Below are 22,084 nucleotides of genomic sequence, written 5' to 3' on the forward strand. Positions count from 1 at the left end.
ATACTTTAAAATACTCACCCAATTTATGCATTATAGAGACAGAAACATTCCCAAAATCTAAAATAAATTAGGTCCTTAAAATTTTCTAGTCTTAACTTACTTAGAAACAATTTAGTTTTTGTATTTATCTATTTCAAATTGATCTCATTATTGTGATTTATTTATTTAATTTAGTTAATATAATCAGTTTTTTACTAGTCAAAAAATCAAGAAACTTCCGTATGATGATACTCATATTTTGTACATTTGTTTCATTATTTAATTAAATTTTGTTTTTGAGCTTAAATGAAATAAAAATTACCAACTGATTAACTTTTTTATTCATTTTGACAATAACAAAGCATTTGATAACTCTAAGAATCAATTTCTTTTTTTTATGTGATTTTAAAAGCGAAGGTTTTTCTATAATCAGGGTCTGTAAGTAACACAAAGCTCTTACAGTCAATTTGGGCATGTTAAAATTGTCTTATTGATATGACAGTTAGCAACGGTTAAGGAAGCATAACAACTTTTTGGAATTAAGTACTTTAATAACAATACCATAAGTAAACACCCAAATAACTTTTTTTCAAAACCCATTTACTTATTGTCAAAAACACAGTTACTTTATTGGCTAGATGTATAAATGCCTGTGAGTTATAGAACGTTGTGTGTGTATGCAAATAATAATAAAAAAACATACATACATTTCTAATTCTATTTACAATTTGAGGTAAATTTATATGATAATACAAATCTAATATGATTTAATAACAATATCATAGAGGTAGGATTTTAAAAAGCATCAAAAATAGTATAAAACAAATTATTATACATGAATTAAAGTTTAAAATAATATCAAAAATTAAAAATGTTAATTTGTAAAAAGTTTTTTTCCTATTATGGAAGTGAATATGTTGACTATTATCTAAGGAGTTGTAGCACAGCAACTCTATAACAAGTGTTACTATTATTTAATAAGAAGTCCAAGAGATTCAAAGTGCATCTCCAAGATTTTATTTTTCACCACGTCAAAGATAACTCGGATGTTGTTCTTGTCTGAAAATAAACAAGTATGACAATACCATAACAGAGAAGCTCTAATAAGTAGACACGTTGTCAAAAAGTGTTACATTTATTTTTGCTTCTCATGCTTCCGTGAATATATCTAATCATAGCAGGTATCTTTCTACAATAATGATAAAAAAGTAAGGCCAATATGACATAGTATGTCTAAATCTACATAAATGTAGAGCTTTATGAAATTAGAAAAGAAAAAAAAATTGGATAACAACATCCATAATTAGCAAAGCACAATACAATATAAAAAACTATCAAAACCCCCACATAAGTTGGTGTTCATTTCTATATTTGTAGCATGACTGATAGACCAACAGTAAATCCTATAATGGATTCTTATATGTATAGGATATTTTCACTTAAAAATTCAGCCTAATATCTTGAAAAGCACTTGGTAATTTGCGTTTCCCCCGTTCTGTTTCTAACAGACAGATATATCGAATTATAGATTAGTCTTCCTTCTAAAAAGTTTAAAATTACTTCTCATGTAAATTATAGACAAACAAGTTTAATAAAGGTACTAATTGGTTGTCTGTTGAATGTTATAATACCTGTAGCTTGAGTGATGTGATGGTACATTTCTCTGCCATGAGATTTAGCTATGGAATTATTATGTTATACCTGTAGCTTGAGTGATGTGATGATACATTTCTCTACCATAGGATTTAGCTATGGAATTATTATGTTATACCTGTAGCTTGAGTGATGTGGTGGTACATTTCTCACCATGAGATTTAGCTATGGAATTATTATGTTATACCTGTAGCTTGAGTGATGTGATGATACATTTCTCTACCATGAGATTTAGCTATGAAATTATTATGTTATTATACCTGTAGCTTGAGTGATGTGATGGTACATTTCTCTACCATGAGATTTGGCTATGGAATGGAACTCGTTCTTGATAAAATTCTGAACATCCTGCTCACTGTTTGAAATTCCTGAAATAACAAATATTTCATAATTTGAGGTTGCGTGATTTTGTAAATATTTATTCCCAATATTCCAAAAAATAGATATAGATGAAGGTTTCTAATTTTTGTATCACTTTAGGACAGGATAGGTTTGGTGAGGTTATATTGAATACCGGGTAGCCCCGCAGGATTAGAACATCGCTGCTTTAGGCCACGCAGGATTGGAATTTGTTATAGGAAAAAAACAACTTTAAAAAGGATGGGAGGTAGGGGCGTGGGTATTCTCAAACTATTAGAGAAGCTGCACGACTAAAATTAATTTTTTATTACCTTCAAACTTTGGAAAATGAGCAGAGATGTTTGAGTGTTTAATTTTCTTTCTAAAAACATCCAATTTGTTGAGGAATAATATAAATGTCGTGTGCTCCATCCATTCATTCTCCTTAAATTAAAAATAAATTTATCAGGGATCTAAAGGGATAAGACAATGACCGATAAATTGATGTACATTCCCAACACAAAGTTACCCCTTTTGTTGATTAAAATTAGTGGTTGAAACTTTTAAATATTCTTCTTAATAAACCAACCAATCATAATTCACTAAAGTCCCAAAAATTGTCAGACCAACGAATAAGAAAACGTTATAATAAAACTATGGGGACTAGCATAATAAACAACTCATTGTACCCTCTCTCTCACTGTATATTAATCCTACCACCAATTATCATTCTGTTATGTGTTTTGCCATTGGTGCCTAGTTGATATTGGAGGATTAAGAGTTCTAGGGATCTTAATGGATAAGACAATAAATTGATGTACAACCCCAATTATGATATCCATTAAGATTAGTGAGGAAATGTTTGGAAACTGATCGATTTTTAAAACACAATTAAGAATTTATAAAAGTCCTCAAAGTTTTTATTCAAACTAATAAGAGATCGCGTTTAAAAAGCTTTACAGTCCAATGTCCCCTACTTTTTCATCAATACAAAGAAATCCCTTTTTAAATTTATAACAGCTTGTGTGTAATCGCTGAAAAATATTTAAATGAAAAAAAATCCTGGAATATAATATTGCTATTTTATTTCAATCAATTTTCAAAACTCATCAATGGACAAGGATTATTGAGTAAGTCACTTTAAATCAGAATCACAAAATCAAAATTCAATTAATATTCTTAATAATTAAGTAAATATATACAGGGTGGGGCACATAAATCCGGACTTTTTCTAATTTTTAAACAAATGAACATAAAATCGTCAATTTTAAAGATTTTATTGAATTTTAAAAACTGGGAGGCAGGATAGGTGTAAGACTATTAGATTATTCAAAAAAATGGCCGCCAGGATCAATCGCCGCCTCTACCCGCCTCCTCAACCGCCGGCAGGCCCAGGTCAAAATGTACCTGTCCAAGCTGGCGAAGATCTCCTTGATAGTGGCAATGAGGGAGCTCTTTGTGGTATGAGCACCTCTATTGGTGCATGCTTCAAAGTAGCCCCAGGCCCAAAAGTTCATTGAATTAAGATCAGGCTGCTGGGAGGCCACATTTCCTTAGGGAGGTGAGTAATCGCAGGATCCAAATTACCATCTTTCAAGCTACCCTTCGACACGGCGGCTCTTATTTGGGCCACAGTTGAGCTAGAACGACGTTCTTTACATTTTTGGAAATGGCATGAGGATTTAGCTAGGGTTGTCAACCCAACCTATAGTCTAAAACGAGAATCAAGGTTCCATATGGGCCCCTGAAGAGGAGAATCGTGAAATTTTCAAGATTTTGACGTTTTTGACATCTCACAATCTGCTATGTGTCAATTTTCCAAAGTACTACGGCCAAGCTAACTTGGATAGAGAGCATTAGTAATTTCTAGTACCTAACTTATGTATCTAACAGTACCTTCAGCAAGTTTCATGAGCGACGTGCGCATTTCGAATTTTTCTAGTTGAACAAATGCATGGTCAGCTTGGAGTACACGTCCTACATCGTCCAAAGATTTTTATGGGTAAAAAGGTCATTACCTAAGCTTTTTATAGTGGGGTCAAACGTCCTGATCGGTCAAGTAGTCTTGACGCTATGGCCGTTTTAAAAAAGTCCGGATTTATGTGCCCCACCCTGTAGTTATTAAAACAAAAAATGAAAATCTAAAATAAAGGTAAACAATCTTGACATTAAAAAGTTTGAAAACATATAAAATGTTAAGAGAGAGATAAATAAGAGTACACATAATTGAAAGGTCATTTTTATTAATTTCGTAATAGAAATTTATGAAAATGATATAAAAATGTTACGCTGCTAAAAAAACTTAATTGTGAAAACAATGTACAGTCATAGCGATAGACCATAACAATTACATTTTAATAAAAGGAGGGACCTTTTCAAGCCTTTTTTTGGGTGGTGGGAGGGGCGGGCAATCACCCCTTTAATCCTCTTTTGGAATGTCCCTAAATTGTAGCTGCTCTATTGTGGTATGTGGGTTTAAGGGGAGCTACACTCCATTAAATATATTAGTCAGCATTGATGTTTAGATTGTGGGATGGATTAATGTATCTAGCTGACTTTTAGGGTAAAGGGAATTTAGGGTTAAATCCCCTTTGGTGAGGGAGTATGTGGTATGTGGGTTTAAGGAGAGCTACACTCCATTAAATATATTAGTCAGCATTGATGTTTATATTGTGGGATGGATTAAAATAAATAGACAGCTAAACAAGGGCAAAGACCATAGGGGGAGCTGTCATAAAAGATTGCAAGCTGCTGCTTGCAATCTAACTTGCTAAGGGGTTTAACTTCAGTTTTGGTTTGATCTTGCTACTGGCAAGGTCTCTTTCCTCGGCTTGAACTAAGTGTTCGCTGAGGGGTTTTATTGCTGCTGGCTTGTAGGTAAATCCTCGTCAGTAGCGTTGGGATAAGGCTCATTAATCTCATTACTTGGGGTATAGACTATATAGGTTATAGTCTATTAATCTTAGTACTTGGGGTTTAGATTATATAGGTTATAATCTATAGGTATAACATATAATTATTCATTGCTATCTATTTGATTAAATACATGATAATAACTTGCTTATAAGTAATAAATAAAGTGATTAAAGTTAAAGAATTGGTTTGTCTATGGTAAGATCATCATTTCTATTCTATAATTAACAGGAAGTCTGAACGTCTGTAGACACTACACTATTATCTCAGTATGTCCTGGATTTTAAACCTTTAGCACCAAGGCACAAACTATCCTTCTTTTAGCCAATTGAGAAATATGGAGAAAAGCTTTATAGAACACGCTTTGCATAACCTTATATGTTATATCTCCTCCCTCCTAAGAGAAATCGACCTTCCCACCTCAAAATTAGAGGCCTAGAGGGGCGTAGCTACTGTAAAAAAAAATATTTGCTTACCATAATGTCTCTGAAAACATTTATAGATTCTTGTAATCTGTTATACAGTCGTACATCATCCTATAAATGTATTAAAGGTTAACTTTGTTTTATAATAACTGAATCATAAAATTATCGTTGCATATTAGGATATATAAGTTGGAAGGAATTTTAGTGTTAGAGTGAGATTTGAAATCTGCATCAAATTTTAAGGATTTAAAAAAAAAATTGTTTTTGTATAATTCTTTATCTAAAAGCGGAAATACAATTAAGTTCATAAATTTTTACCAATAGGATAGGTGGATTGGAAACTACCTGCGCTCTAATTGGTTGAATAATGTGCGACACTTAAGCTTCTCCAATCAGAGCGCAGATAATTTTCAATCCTCCAATCACAGATGTCAAAATTAATTAACTTAAATTGTATTTCCGCTTTTAGATAAAGAATTATACAAAAACGAATTTTTATAAAAAATCCTTAAAATTTGATGCAGATTTCAAATCTCCCTCTAACATTCAAATTCTTTCCAACTTATATATCTTATTGCATATGTATTTGTATGTTTTTATCTGCCAATATGTCCCTCTTATTTTTCTGCCTATTGATGTTTTCCTGCTTGGCCTAAACCTGCGGGGACACCTGGTAAATAATATCATCTAAACTAACTGTTTTGGCTTACAAGATCTTATTACGCATTGTATGCCGCGTTTTGGAAAGGAGATTTTGAGGAAAGGTCGTCGTAGTTGCCTTTTATGTGTAAGGTTTTAAAGAACGTAAGGATTTATACAAATGCACGACTAAGGACTAAAGGAGCGCTTCACGCCCGCCACACTAACCTAACCTAACAAACCAACAGAAACAGAAGCTCCCATTATTAAATTTTAAAAAGACAAAGGTGGTGATGGTTAAGTGTTCAATGAATGTCTTTCTGTTTTTTTTTGTCTTTTTGTCTGTCTATTTTTCTGCCTATCTCTCCTTCTCTATAATTGCCAGTCTGTGTTTGTCAGTCTATTCTTAGCTGTCTTCCTTCTTGTATAATTGACTGTCGTTCTGTCTAGTCTCCTACCTTTCTTACTTTATGTTTTTTTTGTATGTCTATCAATATTTACATATACTAGCGGCTGCGTCCCTAGTATCTAGGGATATTAGAAGGGACATGAAAGTACAGAAAAATAACTTAAAACCTTACAACGACTTTTTTTTCTAAAAATTAAACAGCCTTAAACCACATTGGGACCTATAAGAAGCTTCACTCTAAAGGAGAACCATATCGGTTCAGCGTTTAGCGAGATCCTTTGCTACAGACAAAAAAGCTTACTACTTTATATAATAGGATATATATAATATATATATATATATACCTCAGTTTTAAAATAAGAATCATATTCATCCATTGCTACAAAATGAACAAACTTGGTCTACCTAACCATCTGTGTATATCTATCTATATATTTACCTCAGTTTTAAAATAAGAATCATATTCATCCATTGCTACAAAATAAACAAACTTGGTCTACCTAACCATCTGTGTATATCTATCTATCTATTTACCTCTATTTTAAAATTAGAATCATATTCATCCATTGCTACAATATAACAACAAACTTGGTCTATCTATCCATCTGTATCTAGCTATCTATCTATCTATCTATATACCTCAGTTTTTAAATAAGAATCATATTCATCCATTGCTACAATATAAACAACAAACTTGGTCTATCTATCCAACTGTGTATATCTATCTATATATTTACCTCAGTTTTAAAATAAGAATCATATTCATCCATTGCTACAATATAAACAACAAACTTGGTCTCGTGCTAAAAGAAAACATTGTTACAAGTTAAGCTTCTTTATGTTCAATGTAATTCGGTGTGTCTTACATTTGATAAAATATCGGTAAGACTATTCACAGTATACTCTTTCTAAAAATCAGGGCTCGGTTGCTTCGCGTCAGCCGCCTATAAGCCTGGTTGAAATTAACCTTTTACAATTTTTAAAATCAGCTGGAAGTCTAAAGCTGACCCAAATATGGCAACCCCCTCATTACGATTTAGAGACAAAGGAACTTGAATATAATAAGTGACTAAATACTTGTCTAAATATAAACAAATCGTGTGATAAAAATTCATCTTAAAGTTGGACGGTATATTATGTGACAGCCCATTTAGGATAATAAATCTATGTTGCAACCTGTAAAAGCTGAACCCAACGCAACCTCTCTTCTTTACCACCACCCACATCTCGAATATGAAATTCAACATGCTTGTCTATAGCAAACTTTGATACACCTGAAATATAAAAGAAAAGGATTAGAAGTGGCAACAGCTTTAATTAAATTTGCACATAGGTTGGGGACCCTCTACCGATTTTTATTTGATCTTTGGTCTTTTATTTGATCAGCGAATAGCGTCAGAAATATAAACACAGCCACGCCCCTTTAAAAGAACAGAGAACAATTTCCTAGCAGACTAAAAGGGTCTCCACAACTTAGGTTAGGTAGTTGTAGGGTTTTTAAAAGAGCACAGCTTCTATATAACTCACTTGTTACTCCTTTAGTTGTGTTTCTCATTCGGATAATATCCTCCGTCTCTGGCAAATATCCTTCATCACTGTGCAGATGTTTTTAAAAGATTTGAAAAAAAATTACCTTTATTTTTTTATTTTTCTACTTTAAGGCAGGCCTCATTGTATATTTAGGCATTAAGTATGAGGATTCCTGTTAGTTTGATACCATTTAAGATCTTCTTAGGATTACATTTTATCAAATGATATGATTATCCAATACACCAATGCAAGTCTTGTAAGTATTATTTAATTAAATGATGTATTTAAAAATGAATATCAAAATAATACCAATTACAATTATATTGTTTATATCAAAAATAGGGAAATGCTTTGTTATAAACAACATCTGTTTGTTCAGGGCAAAGAGAGATAAATCTAGTAAGAAGTGTTAATTTTACATTAAATCCTTTAATTTTCCTGATTCTATCCAAGTGTGCCAGAAAACTAAAGAATAATAGATTAAAATTAATAACAAATTAATTAATAGTTCAATAACAAAGTAGTACGGTTGTTTGTGTGTCTGTGTGTCGCTAACTACTAAACTTATGGAGTTGTTTATAGAGCATAGTAGGGTTTTAGTCTATTTTTACCTCTTCCTTACCCTTCAAACACATAACAGAAATAAAAAAAGGTCTCTACGAAGAAAGATAATGATACATAGGCAGACATATTTAGGAGATATATATACTTACTAGTGGGCACAGGTGCTAATTCTGTGTGTGGTCTCATATTCGTATTTGTGGACACACCTATTTGTAGGTATACTTACTAGTAAGCACAGGTGCTAATTCTGTGTGTGGTCTCATATTTGTATATCTGTGGGCAAACCTACTTGTAGGTATACTTACTAGTGAGCACAGGTGCTAATTCTGTGTGTGGTCTCATATTCGTATCTGTGGGCAAACCTACTTGTAGGTATACTTACTAGTAAGCACAGGTGCTGATTCTGTGTGTGGTCTCATATTCGTATCTGTGGACAAACTTACTTGTAGGTATACTTACTAGTGAGCACAGGTGCTAATTCTGTGTGTGGTCTCATATTCGTATCTGTTGGCAAACCTACTTGTAGGTATACTTACTAGTGGGCACAGGTGCTAATTCTGTGTGTGGTCTCATATTTGTATATCTGTGAGCAAACCTACTTGTAGGTATACTTACTAGTGGGCACAGGTGCTAATTCTGTGTGTGGTCTCATATTTGTATATCTGTGGGCAAACCTATTTGTAGGTATACTTACTAGTGGGCACAGGTGCTAATTCTGTGTGTGGTCTCATATTTGTATATCTGTGGGCAAACCTATTTGTAGGTATACTTACTAGTGGGCACAGGTGCTAATTCTGTGTGTGGTCTCATATTTGTATATCTGTGAGCAAACCTACTTGTAGGTATACTTACTAGTGGGCACAGGTGCTAATTCTGTGTGTGGTCTCATATTTGTATATCTGTGGGCAAACCTACTTGTAGGTATACTTACTAGTGGGCACAGGTGCTAATTCTGTGTGTGGTCTCATATTTGTATATCTGTGGGCAAACCTATTTGTAGGTATACTTACTAGTGGGCACAGGTGCTAATTCTGTGTGTGGTCTCATATTTGTATATCTGTGGGCAAACCTATTTGTAGGTATACTTACTAGTGGGCACAGGTGCTAATTCTGTGTGTGGTCTCATATTCGTATCTGTGGGCAAACCTACTTGTAGGTATACTTACTAGTGGGCACAGGTGCTAATTCTGTGTGTGGTCTCATATTTGTATATCTGTGGGCAAACCTATTTGTAGGTATACTTACTAGTGGGCACAGGTGCTAATTCTGTGTGTGGTCTCATATTTGTATATCTGTGGGCAAACCTATTTGTAGGTATACTTACTAGTGGGCACAGGTGCTAATTCTGTGTGTGGTCTCATATTTGTATATCTGTGAGCAAACCTACTTGTAGGTATACTTACTAGTGGGCACAGGTGCTAATTCTGTGTGTGGTCTCATATTTGTATATCTGTGGGCAAACCTACTTGTAGGTATACTTACTAGTGGGCACAGGTGCTAATTCTGTGTGTGGTCTCATATTTGTATATCTGTGGGCAAACCTATTTGTAGGTATACTTACTAGTGGGCACAGGTGCTAATTCTGTGTGTGGTCTCATATTTGTATATCTGTGGGCAAACCTATTTGTAGGTATACTTACTAGTGGGCACAGGTGCTAATTCTGTGTGTGGTCTCATATTCGTATCTGTGGGCAAACCTACTTGTAGGTATACTTACTAGTGGGCACAGGTGCTAATTCTGTGTGTGGTCTCATATTCGTATCTGTGGGCAAACCTACTTGTAGGTATACTTACTAGTGGGCACAGGTGCTGATTCTGTGTGTGGTCTCATATTCGTATCTGTGGACAAACCTACTTGTAGGTATACTTACTAGTGGGCACAGGTGCTGATTCTGTGTGTGGTCTCATATTCGTATCTGTAGGTAAATCTACTTGTAGGTATACTTACTAGTGAGCACAGGTGCTAATTCTGTGTGTGGTCTCATATTCGTATCTGTAGGTAAATCTACTTGTAGGTATACTTACTAGTAAGCACAGGTGCTAATTCTGTGTGTGGTCTCATATTCGTGTCTGTGGACAAACCTACTTGTAGGTATACTTACTAGTGGGCACAGGTGCTAATTCTGTGTGTGGTCTCATATTCGTATCTGTGGGCAAACCTACTTGTAGGAATACTTACTAGTGGGCACAGGTGCTAATTCTGTGTGTGGTCTCATATTCGTATCTATGGGCAAACACCTCTTGTATCCCCCTATCTTGCCAAAGAAACCTAAAAAATGTCAGTTTTGAATAATGAAAAAAAATTAAACAGTTTAAATTTTCAGTGATTTTTATCAACCTTAACTTACAGGTAGACATTAAAATGCAACCTAGTAATTAAGTATTTGCACAATAAGTTCAATTTTACAGGTACTTATAGTTTCATAAGATCGTTTTTTCATCGGTTAGAAAAAAAAACTTTTGTTAAATCTTAATTGGTTGATAGAGATGAAAATTTCAAACTTTTTAAACGACAATTATGATATTATAAAGGTTAATTTTGTTTGATATGGGCTGTATTACAAATATTTACCTAGCAGCTCTTAGTTTGACTTGTGTATCCCGAGATTCTTTATATTCTTGTATTAAAATTAGCGAGGAGCTTAGCTCCAACTGTATTCGCAATCTAGAATATAGAAAAATAATTTAAAAGATTTGTATACAACCGAATTTAACTTGACTATGATTTCATCAAAAAACATTATTATACTAACAGTCTAACACTTTTTGAAAATAACTAAATTACTAATTACTAAATAACAAAAACGATTAATATCCGGTGAATTAGAATCAGTTCTCAGCCATTCTAAAAAATCATATATAGCATCGAATTACAGACATTTTTCCACGAATATTAAAATAAAATCATAAAATCAATACCAGTTTTGTTTAGTAGCCCTCAAAAAAGGTTTTAATTTTAAAATTAATCATTTTACGATGCGATATAATTATTTTTTTCTATGCTTCTATTTTGTCTAGGGGAATATTTTTCACATTTATTTTATGTTTCAAATGGACTAAAAAATAAAGTATAGGGTCTAACTGTTTAATAGATCTTAATACTTACTGACTAAGCTGGTATATGAGAATGTCCATGACATCAAAAACATTTTGATAAATATTTGGTCTGTACTCGTATCGTTTCTCATTATCAAATCCGCTTCCATGTATCACCTTAAACAGTTAAAAGTGGCTAAAAACAAGGCAAATAAGACATGAGTGTTGAATAGTGGAAATTAAATAGTTGTTTAAATTGGCCAACATATTTATAGACTGATAACGGTGAGTTTTCCTCAAAGTTCAAGTTTGTGTGACTTTTTTCCGGTTAGGTTAGATCGGTATTCAAGTATTCAAATGAAAAACCAATAGCAAAAAAATGCGTAGATTTCAAAAATTCAAATTGCGCGACTTGTGTTCATGGTAGAAAAAAGGTACGAATACCCTTAGAACCACTATGAAGTCTACTATGAGGAAATATAAGAACGGTTCCTGTGCTACGTATAGTTAGGGAGCTACGTGGTAAAATGTCCCAACTGACGTAAAACTTGGCTTGCGAGTATATAACTAAATATTGGAGAAAAGGGTGTGCAAAAAGAGATGCGTACATTTTTAAATTTCAAAATGTGCGGCTTGTATTAATAGTAGAAAAATGTTACGCATACCGTTAGAACCGCTATGAACTTTTTTTTTTTGGAAATATAAGATTGGTTCCTGTGCTACAAATAATCTAGGAGCTAGGTGTTAATATGTCCCAAAATTTACTCGCAAGTAATGTTTTAAGTAAGTTGGGACATTTAAACACGTAGCTCCAAAACTATGCGTAGCACAGAAATCGTTTTTACATTTCCTAAAGGTAGACTTCATAGCGGTTCTAACAGTATGCAAACTTTTTTTCTACCATTACCAAAAGCCGCGCAATTTGAATTTAAAAAATCTACGCATTTTTGTTGCTCACCCTTTAGATAAAAAAATTTAAAAGAACCAGACACTTACAGGTGGAGTTATAGATGGATAGGCAAAAGAACAAGTAAATTATAAAGTAGCTTCGCAAATAAAAAAATAAAGAAATTCTAACAGAAAAATAAATAAAGAGACGAATAGGCACAGAGAATAGAAAAAAAAAGACAAAGATTCAACTACTGAGTGACAGAAGGACATATTGTTTATCTACATACTTGCATTTGTCGCAGAAAAGTAGATTTTCCCGAGTTTTCAGTGCCAAGCAGTAGCAACTCTATAACTTCTTTTGAACTGTGTCTTTTAGGTTTAGCTTCTAAAGATAAAAAAAAAACATTTTTTTTAGCGAAGTATTCTTTAGTTTCATTAGACATAAAAAATCTTTTCGAAAATCATAAAATTTGTCGTTTAAAAATGATACAACTTTCCAATGCTCAGCGGGTAAGATTCGTACATTTAAAAAAAAAAAATTAAAGGTGTACAAAAAAATTTATTTTAGAAATTGCATAAATATCGAAATGGGGTGAGAAATACTTTTAACTTTAAATGGCTGAAAAATTGTTTCTGTTTTTAATCCAATAATTTATATTATCTTATGTTAAGTGTTATGTTAAAGTCTAAAAGTCAAATGATTAAAAATTGGTTTATTTTATGTGAATTGTTTTTTTTCCCTCGTTCTGATGACTTCTTCTCCTTCAAACAGCAACACAACAAGCTAAATAAGTATCATTGTGCGATTTAAAAACAGTCAGACCAAGTAATCTGTAGAGTTGTTTGACTTTAATTTTACCAAAGAGGTTTCAAAGTTTTTTTTAAATTTTCATTTAGATATGATATTGAAACTTTCTAACATTATAAGTAAAAAAAATTAACATAAGACTGTACATATTAACTAGCGGCTGCGCCCCAAGCATCTAGAAGCTTTATATTAAAAAGGGCAGAAAAGAAATAGGAAAATAGCTTAAAACCATCAAAAAACTTAAAAGAAATAGCCTAAAGCCATCACGGGACATATGTACAGCTTATCTAAAATAGAGAACCCATTTTTTTCATCAGTTATTGAGATCTTGAGCTTAATAAAACAAAAAAATCTTTACTACTTTATTTAATAGGATTATGTAAAGCCTTGGATCTAATACTGCACATTTTATTTTTCAGGATAGCTTTGTATTAGTATTGGTTTACCTTCTAATATTATCTGATTCGTCATCCGTTACTACATCCATTTTTTATTATCTAAAATAAATGTGCATAAATAAAATTAGGATTCCTCAAATGCGTTGTTATTTGTTAGCTTTCTAGTAAAGCTTTATATGTGTATTGTGTTGGTTTTTAGATTATTTCTTACGCGCTTTCAACTTAATTATGTCCTAGATAGATGAAATAATTGCTCATAAAAAATAAAATTTATATATATTTTTACCAAAAGAAGATAAAATAAAGAAAAAACATTAAAGGCTTTAAAATTTATTGTAATTTATAATCATACGCATGAAACATTCCAATATTATTTCTCATTAATCCATTGAAAGTTATACATTAGGTTAATTGGTCATTGCACCAAAATTATAATTTATAATGTCAATTGTGAGCGTCTGTTTTTTACACCCTTTAATTCAATTTAAATTGCAACGTGTTTAGGTTTACGTAATTGCATAAAAAGTTGACAAAAAAGAAGATAAAAGTAGTTTTACAAACAGGTTTAGCTGGTAGCAAATTAATTCATGTAAATTACTTCATTTAAAAACACTGTAAATCACTGGCAAAATGATTTTTCTAAAGCTAACGTGGTAGGTTAACTGTTTGGTGAAAAGTTTAGTTAGTTCTAGACTTTGAGAAACTTATCATTTAGAAATTCTCTTATCACTTGAATAGAAGTGCAGTTAGGGTCGTAAAATATTTATCTCATTTGCACGTTCATACAATGATACATGTTATTTAGAGCTTTTTTTAATCTGAGCTGAATCTTTAAATCATTTTGATGGTGCGCTAAATCGGGGCGCGCCGAATTTCAGCCAATCACAGCTTAGCATTTCATGATATGCCGCGCTGTGATTGGCTGAAATTCGGAGCGCTCCGATTTAGCGCACCATCAAAATGATTTAAAGATTCAGCTCTGGAAACGTTTACTTTAAATACAATTAAATTGTTTATGTCGACTTTTAATATTAACATTTGCTTTAAGTTGCCATAGATAGATATCATTAAGTTGCTGTTATATGAGCGAAATTGTCTGATATTTACATTAACATTTTATGACCAGTATTTATCAAATAAATGTATAATCTATGAATTCCTAAGCCGGCTTAAAATTCAAGTTTTAAGCCAATTTTTTGGAATTCATAGTGTAAACTGGGGATTTCATAGTGTAAATGAAATATGACACCAGGGTTGTAAAGATAAGAGTCTTGGATTCATAGTGTATTGGCTTAAAAGTGGCTGAAGATTTTACACTATGAATTTGCTTTTAAGCTTTTATATTTTTAGAATTAAAAAAATCACGAAATTCCACCTTTTTGTTATCCCATTAAGCCTTTTTAAAAGCCTCACAAAGATATAAATAAAACTTCCCGGAAAAGTACAATCAAATTAACCCAACAGTATCGAGATCTTAAGCTTCAGACAAAAACACCTTACTATTTTGTATTATAGGATTGCTGAACTATTTTTTTTTATATAAAGAGTATTTTTAAAAAGCGAAGCTTTTCTATAATTAGGGTTGGTCCGTCCGTCCGTACGTCACAGATAGATAGCTCTTTTCATTAATTTAAATAGGTTAGAATTGTCCTATCGATTCCAAACTTTAAATGGTGATTTCTGTAGTAGTTAGGTACGATTTAGAAAGCGTAGCAGCTCTATAACCGTTACCAGAATGTCCGTACGTCTATTTTAAACATGTTGATTTTTAATTTTTAATAGTACATTATGTGAGAAAATTATCCGATATTCCGTTCTGATACTCTTGAAGTATTAATGTTCGTTGGTTTTACCGTTTCAGAGCTTCGCTTTTATGGATGTTGTCATCCTTGTTTATGGTAAATGTACATTTCTTGAAAGGTTAAGGTAAAAAAAGTAATTTTAAAATGCATTAAACAAGGCCTAAAAATCCATAAAAGCACGAAACTTTTTTTACTAATGGTTTAAGATCCAAAACTAGAACTAAACGCATTAATTTTTGGCATATATTAAAGTGGCCATCATTGTGACATTATATATATAATGCTGTTTTAAACAAGTACCCTTCTATGCATCTAGGGGCGTAGCTGTTAGTAGATAATAGAGTAGCTGCACTACTAAAATTAATAAATACTTAAATCAGAGAATACCGAAAATTTCAATATAAATACTAGGCATGGGCCCTAGCAAAAAGAAAAAAGTTCTTGCATTAGTCCTTTTTTCCCCCCAAAAATGTCAAATTTCAAAAATCAAGGATATATATTCTAAAAACAGTAAAATATTTTTTTATCATATGTGAAGGTTTCTACAATTAGGCTGTGTCCACACGCAGCGAAAAGAACTGAACGGATATTAAGGTTTATAAAATCCTTCTTTCATCAATAGTGTAAAAACAATCTATAATCTAAAACTAAAGCAACTCTATAATTGTGAAAAGGTCTCTTTTTATCAAAATTGATATAATACATTCATATGCAAAATTGATTTAATGTATAAAACGATTCCTATGACAATGAACAGAATGAGGCTGTTAATAAACAGCAAATGTTTTAAAAACTAAAAAAATACTAATTTTTTCTGTTTCCTGCTTCTTATCTTTAAGAATAAATGTCAATTCCCAAGTTGAAATCTTTAGTAAATCTTTCAAATATCTGGGATAATGTTTAATTTTAACGGAAATACACTTGGCAAATGAGGTGGATTTTTGGTAGCTTCGCTTTAGTTTGCTTACTCGAAAATAATTAATATTCTTATTCAAACTTGTCTCTAATGATATGTCTGTGTGTTTGTTTGCACCCAAAGATCACAACTGATATGAATCTCCTTTTTATTGAAGCTTCTGAAAAGTCATGAGACATTTACTTCAGTGGCAGAATGCGCTCTGCTTTACGAAGCAATATATGCAATAATCCATTGCTTCTACTTTATTATAATTTTTAAAGTTTAATAATTAGAAAATTGTTTTAAAAGTAATGATAATAAAATTTGCCACTATTATGAAGAAATTTCAATTCATCTTTTATTTGTATATTTACTAAAATAGCTCCGCTTGTATTCTAGAAATTGTTCTTGTTATTTAATTTAAGATAAATCTTTTTAAACAGATTTTTACAAGATAATGGAATTTTAAGAATGTTTTTAAACTGTTAAATTTTTACAGATTCTCATATGATTTTTTTTTTTTTCTTTGTATTTTTCGTAGCGAAGCTACTATATAATTGTTCGTGTCAATCAGTCTTATTTATCTATGTCTGTCTTGATTATTATATATATACGTGTATTAAAATATGATTGTTCTTGTTATCTATTTATTTATGTTATTTGTTAAACTTAAATATCTTGTCACCAAATTTTTACTCCTGTTTTTATCTTTTAAACAAGGATGACAAAATCCTTAAAAGTAAAGCCAATAAATGACAAAAGAGCTTAATGAAACCAACTAATTTAGTAATAAAGCTGTATAAATTAAACCAAAGTTAAACGAAAAAATACCCCGCCCCCTCCAAAATTAAAGAAGGATGACAACACCCATAAAAGCGAAGCTCTGAAACAACAGGACAAACGGACATTAACACTTGTATAGTGTCAGAACTGAATAATAAGAATATAATTTATAAAAGTCAAAGCAAAATTGTAGGTAGATTTGTTGTAAAACTTCTTTATAAAGTACATTTACACCTAAAATAAGTATTAACAGTCAGTCAGACAAAAAAATTAAATGACTGTTTAAAGAATTGTTGTTTCCAAGGAAAACCCTGCAATTTATCTCTCTCTCTATCTATCTATCTATCTATCTAGAGGAACCCTGCGACATATTTGTTTACTAACGGCTATTTTTGACATTTAAATATTTATTTCTACAAGAAACAATATACAACAGTCATAAAATAATAAGATATAACATAAGTATAATAGATAGATAAACATAATCATAGTACTTCATATAACAAGGAACGGAATATTTTTAACATCTAAATAATTGGCGGATTCTTTAATTCGTAGAATTTGTGTTTTTTACATTGTCTTTCTGCCCAAAATGCAATAGAATTTAATTAGGTAATATTTAAAAGCATGGATCTTAAGGGTGTAAGACAATGGACAATAAATTGATATACAACCCCCAACAATGATATAAAAATTACCCTTCCTGTAGACTAATATTATTTCTTTTTAATTTGGATACTTATCTCATATCTCCACCCCCCTTTATTAATGATTAATATTAGTATTGGGATGTAGTAGTTTTATGCGTTTGTTTATTACTTTTAATTAGCCTAAGCTGAGTCATTTTGGTACTTAGTTGCCCCACAGGGTTAAGGTCCCACAAAGATCCTCCTTATTTCAATTCATTTTACAAATAAGAGAGTGGAGGTTATCAGCTTTTACATGCATTTTGTATTAAAGCACCTAAAATTAATCTGAAGTACCCAAGGTTTTTGTATGTCAAGATCTTGCCAGCCACTTCACCAATTCAGTTCTAAATTAGGTCCTAGGACAAACGTAGGAGTTCCAAACGTCGGAGTGGACACTTAGCCTACCTAACCTATTTCAGACCATCTTATAGGTTTTTTATATTCCTAACCCATGCGGGAGGCTTATTTGTACATTCATATCTTAACCTAAAAACTACAAGAAATGAACTTGCTATTTTTTCTTGCATCAAAATATTTACTAAATATCTTTATGGGGGTCTTACAGCTGTCATTACTCACAAATAACAAATAATTTATAAATTGAAATATAACAAGGATGACAACATTCATGAGTAGCGAAGCACAAAATCGTTTTGGATCAAGGAAACTAGCGGGATTCGTCGTAGTTTCACAGTATATATTCTTCTTTTTCTAGCCTCTGCGGGGGATTTAATCTTGCGGTGCAATCATTAAAATTTACCTTACCCAATCTTACCTAAGATAACCTTTTAAAAGCTACTTTGAAAATACGACTTAGTCAGAGTTTCCAGGCTTTCAGAGCTCTTTAGCATTTTTGTAGCATCTATCTATTTCTTTAGGCGAAGCTACTCTATATTTAGTTTCATTGTTGTACATTCATCTGTTTGTCTGTTGGTCGTTCAGTAATGCTTTTTTGGCTGGTATGGGAGTTCTTGAGGCTTATCATATCTATCTATTTCAGTGAAGCAACTCTATATTTAGTTTGTTTGTTGTACATCTGTCCGTTTGTTGGTCGGTCATTAATATTTTATGGCTTTCAGGGGAGGTCTTTAGCTTCATTGTATATGTATATTTCTTTCAGCGAAGCTACTCTATATTTAATAATTTAGTTTGTTTGTTGTACATACATCTTTTTTAATGTAGGGGAAGGCTTGTAGCCTTTATAGTATCTGTCTATTTCTTTTAGCGACGCTACTCTATATTTTGTTGGTTTGTTGTACGTCTGTCTGTCGATTGGACAGTCAGTTATTATTTTTAGAATGAAATGATATTTGTCTATTTTTCTGTATGTATTCCTGTTGTATATGCTTTTAATATAAAATTTTCTCTTTTAATCTGTCTAATGTTTAACTATTAAATTTTTATTGTCAAACCTCCCCTCCCTCATGTGCTCTTGAGGCCTTTAGGGCCGTATCCGCTAGAAACTATAAAATAAAAGTCTTTTTTTTTAACAGGGATCTAAAGGGATAAGACGATCGATCTAGCTGATTACGAGATTTTACGGACATACATGCAGACAAAATGACATCCTTTTAGGTTGCTAATATAGTTTTCAGATATATTTCAATATGTTCCTCTATTGTTTGGAGGGGATGGGGGGGTAACGCTATATTAACCATCTGGAATAAACAGAATATTAGAGTATGTGAAAATCTCAGACAATGAATTATTTAATTCTAGCATTTTAAAACATCTATTTTATGCAGGATTTCTAAGGGATAAGACGAAATAAGATAAACTTTTATGCGTCTTCAATGATGATTATCAAATTTATTCATTCTTTAGATTAAAATTATTGGTTAAAAGGTTGGGACATTTTAAAATTTAAGAAGTCAGTATACTTATCAATTTAAATATAAGTACCCAAAGTTTTGACTCTCTACATGTGTTAATGTTCTATGGTCTTTGGTTTTATAGAGCTTTCTTTTTATGGATGTTGTCATCCTTGTTTTCTTTAACAGTAAAAGATAAATTTACACTTAATGCTCACTGATATAGAATCTTCGCTGTCTATCTTCAATGGAAGCTGAGAAAATTTCATGTCCCCCATAGCGTTACAGACTGGAAGACTGATGAAGAGACAAAGTAAATTAAAGAGAAGCTTTGCTACTAATAAATAAATTGAATTATTTGAACTTAAATATTTAACTTCTAAAATTGTTCTATGTTTCTTAACTCCTTAAATATGAAAAAAGTTTTCATGTACGAGTTAACATAGAATGAATATTAAAAGGTTATAGGTATTGTAACAGAGGGTGGTGGTACCCTCCCCCAAAAAAGTTATGAACCTTACAAGGACCTATAAAAAGCTACATTGTAAAAGAAAACCATCTCGGTTCGGTGGTTAGCGAGATCCTTCGATACACACAGACAGACAAACACTGTTACTTTAATAGAAGGATTATTTTGGATAATGATTTTTAAAAAATGAACACAGCACATAAATTTACCAAAACAAGGATGACAACATCAGACAACATAAATTTTTGCAAAATAAATTAAATACGGGACATACTTTCATTTTTAGGATGGTTCTGTATCTAAAAGGGCTTCAAAAATAGCTTAAAACCAAGACTTAAATCTAAAATTGAAATAGCCTAGAACCATCACAGGACCTATGGCATTGCATATACTCAATTATTTTTCGTATTTTCAAATAAATTAAGCTTTCTTAGAGGCAAAGTAGTCTGAAAATTATACTGTTGCTCAAAGTTTTGCAAACACATTCTTTCGGATGTTTGCACAAAATTTTGGGTACTTATATATATAAATGATTTATTATAAATAAGATGATTAAATTTCTATGTGGTCTTTTTTTTCTCTCGATGATAGTTTTTTGAAGCCATGCTACTTATGAAAATAAAATATTTCATTTTACATATTTTTTCAATAATATAAATCACTTGAATCCGACTTATTTACAAAAAGTTATTTGATTTGTTATTTCTTTATATAAAAAATTTGCAAATATTCATGCAAAAATAATGGTTCATTTGAGATTCAATACTTTTGGGATTCTTTTTTAATGTAATTTATAAATATATATTTTAAGATAAAATATAAACTTTTAAAAGAGGAGCTTTTCTAACTTTAGATTTGGTAGACCTGTTCGTCTGTCTGTCTGTAAAGCATCACTATGTAAAAATATGTATATTTCGGAATAGATATTTTTATTTGTTGCACATTGTCCATAATACTATATGATAAATAATTTTTCAGAATTCTAATTCAGCTGATATTTAATTGTTTGATTAAAGGAATCGTTTCATTTGTTAAAGTTCGTTTGAATGACAGTCTGATCGATAGATCTTTGCTTCTAGTAATTGTTGTCATCCTTGTTTTCTCTAAAGTTATTTAAACTTACGTAATCTAAAAATAACGAATTACATTTTTTAAAAAGCAAGGTAAACTTTTAAAAACTTCATAATAAACGTATTTACCTACAGATTTTCCTTATTCTATTTATTTTTTAAAGAAAGAATTATAAATCAGGGTATTTTAAGAACAGCATTTAGAAGAATTTCGGTCTTTTCGTGTTTTTAGCAAAAAAATAAGGCCTAATTTCTGGCATCAAACCTGCCCCTAGAGGCTCAAAGACAGTTGGAAAAATACTCAAATGAAATTTTTTTAGAGTAAAACTAAAAGTGTTTTCAGATTGACCAAATTCGGCTTAGGAGGCCAGAGATTAAGTAGCCAAAAAATGGACTTATTTTAGGTTCAGCAAACCAATAATCTGGGTACACTTTTACAATTTTGAAGACATTTTGATTTCAGAGGCCCAGGAGGGCTAAAGTCCGCTTCGACGACCCCCCATAAATGGGCCAAAATAATAAATCTTAAACAATTTGATTAGAGCAGGTTTTAGGCTACTTTTGACGACCGGGAAGAAAACATAATCCAATTTTGAAAATTTAGAGGTAACTTCAGTTTTTAACCTTAATGGATGCAATCAAATCAGATGAAGTTTAAGTGTCTAATGATATCAGCTCGACGAGCTGGTCGTTTTTGCTCCTTCTTAAGCAAGTGATTGGTGGCCTCTGGCGGCCTCGAGCCTCAAAAAACCAATCCAAAATGACAATTTTGATGTTTAAAAAATCGTAGCTCAGCTCCTAATTGACCAAAATTTTTGGTTTTTATACTTTTAGAATTGTCTGACCTGCAGTTATAACATACTGAAAGGTCAAAGCTCTAGCTAAAGGTTAAAGGTTCGAAACCCCGCATTGAAAGTAGAAAATGGCTGTATTTTGGAAATAAGCTCATAAAAAATTCAATTTCTTGTTTGTCTTTTA

At 31.7% G+C, this 22,084-nt stretch overlaps 1 protein-coding gene across 4 annotated transcripts; it reads right to left on the bottom strand.

Annotated features, from left to right (window-relative positions):
• Nucleotides 1–696: 696 nt before the first annotated feature.
• Nucleotides 697–13,685, bottom strand: LOC145315292 (guanine nucleotide-binding protein subunit alpha-14-like). 4 transcript variants are annotated; one of them, XM_080155314.1, is made up of 15 exons: nt 13,633–13,685; nt 13,119–13,162; nt 12,666–12,763; nt 11,558–11,664; nt 11,024–11,116; nt 10,688–10,720; nt 8,757–8,813; nt 8,326–8,352; nt 7,885–7,952; nt 7,534–7,631; nt 7,095–7,160; nt 5,361–5,420; nt 2,304–2,415; nt 1,893–2,000; nt 697–1,038 (listed from the first exon to the last, which is right to left on the bottom strand). In XM_080155314.1, exons 1-15 carry the CDS (start codon nt 13,671–13,673, stop codon nt 950–952), a joined length of 1,101 nt encoding a protein of 366 aa, XP_080011440.1. In that variant the 5' UTR covers nt 13,674–13,685; the 3' UTR covers nt 697–949. The 4 variants fall into 4 exon arrangements, with proteins under 4 accessions (XP_080011440.1, XP_080011442.1, XP_080011441.1 ...); XM_080155316.1 differs by lacking the exon at nt 8,757–8,813 and adding an exon at nt 8,911–8,967; XM_080155315.1 differs by lacking the exon at nt 8,757–8,813 and adding an exon at nt 10,554–10,610.
• Nucleotides 13,686–22,084: the final 8,399 nt, after the last annotated feature.

Source organism: Acartia tonsa, chromosome 3, assembly GCF_053477335.1.
Source record: "Acartia tonsa isolate MP-2025a chromosome 3, ASM5347733v1, whole genome shotgun sequence".
Lineage (NCBI taxonomy): Eukaryota > Metazoa > Arthropoda > Copepoda > Calanoida > Acartiidae > Acartia > Acartia tonsa.

What these genes read in the sequence shown, in the direction of transcription:
- LOC145315292 (XM_080155314.1), bottom strand. Translation starts at nt 13,673, where the DNA reads ATGGATGTAGTAACGGATGACGAATCAGATAATATTAGAAG. An exon ending in CACAACTAAAGGAGTAACAA is followed by an intron (nt 7,632 to 7,884) that starts GTGAGTTATATA and finishes TTTATATTTCAG; the next exon opens with GTGTATCAAAGTTTGCTATA. An exon ending in TCATTTTCCAAAGTTTGAAG is followed by an intron (nt 2,001 to 2,303) that starts GTAATAAAAAAT and finishes TTGTTATTTCAG; the next exon opens with GAATTTCAAACAGTGAGCAG.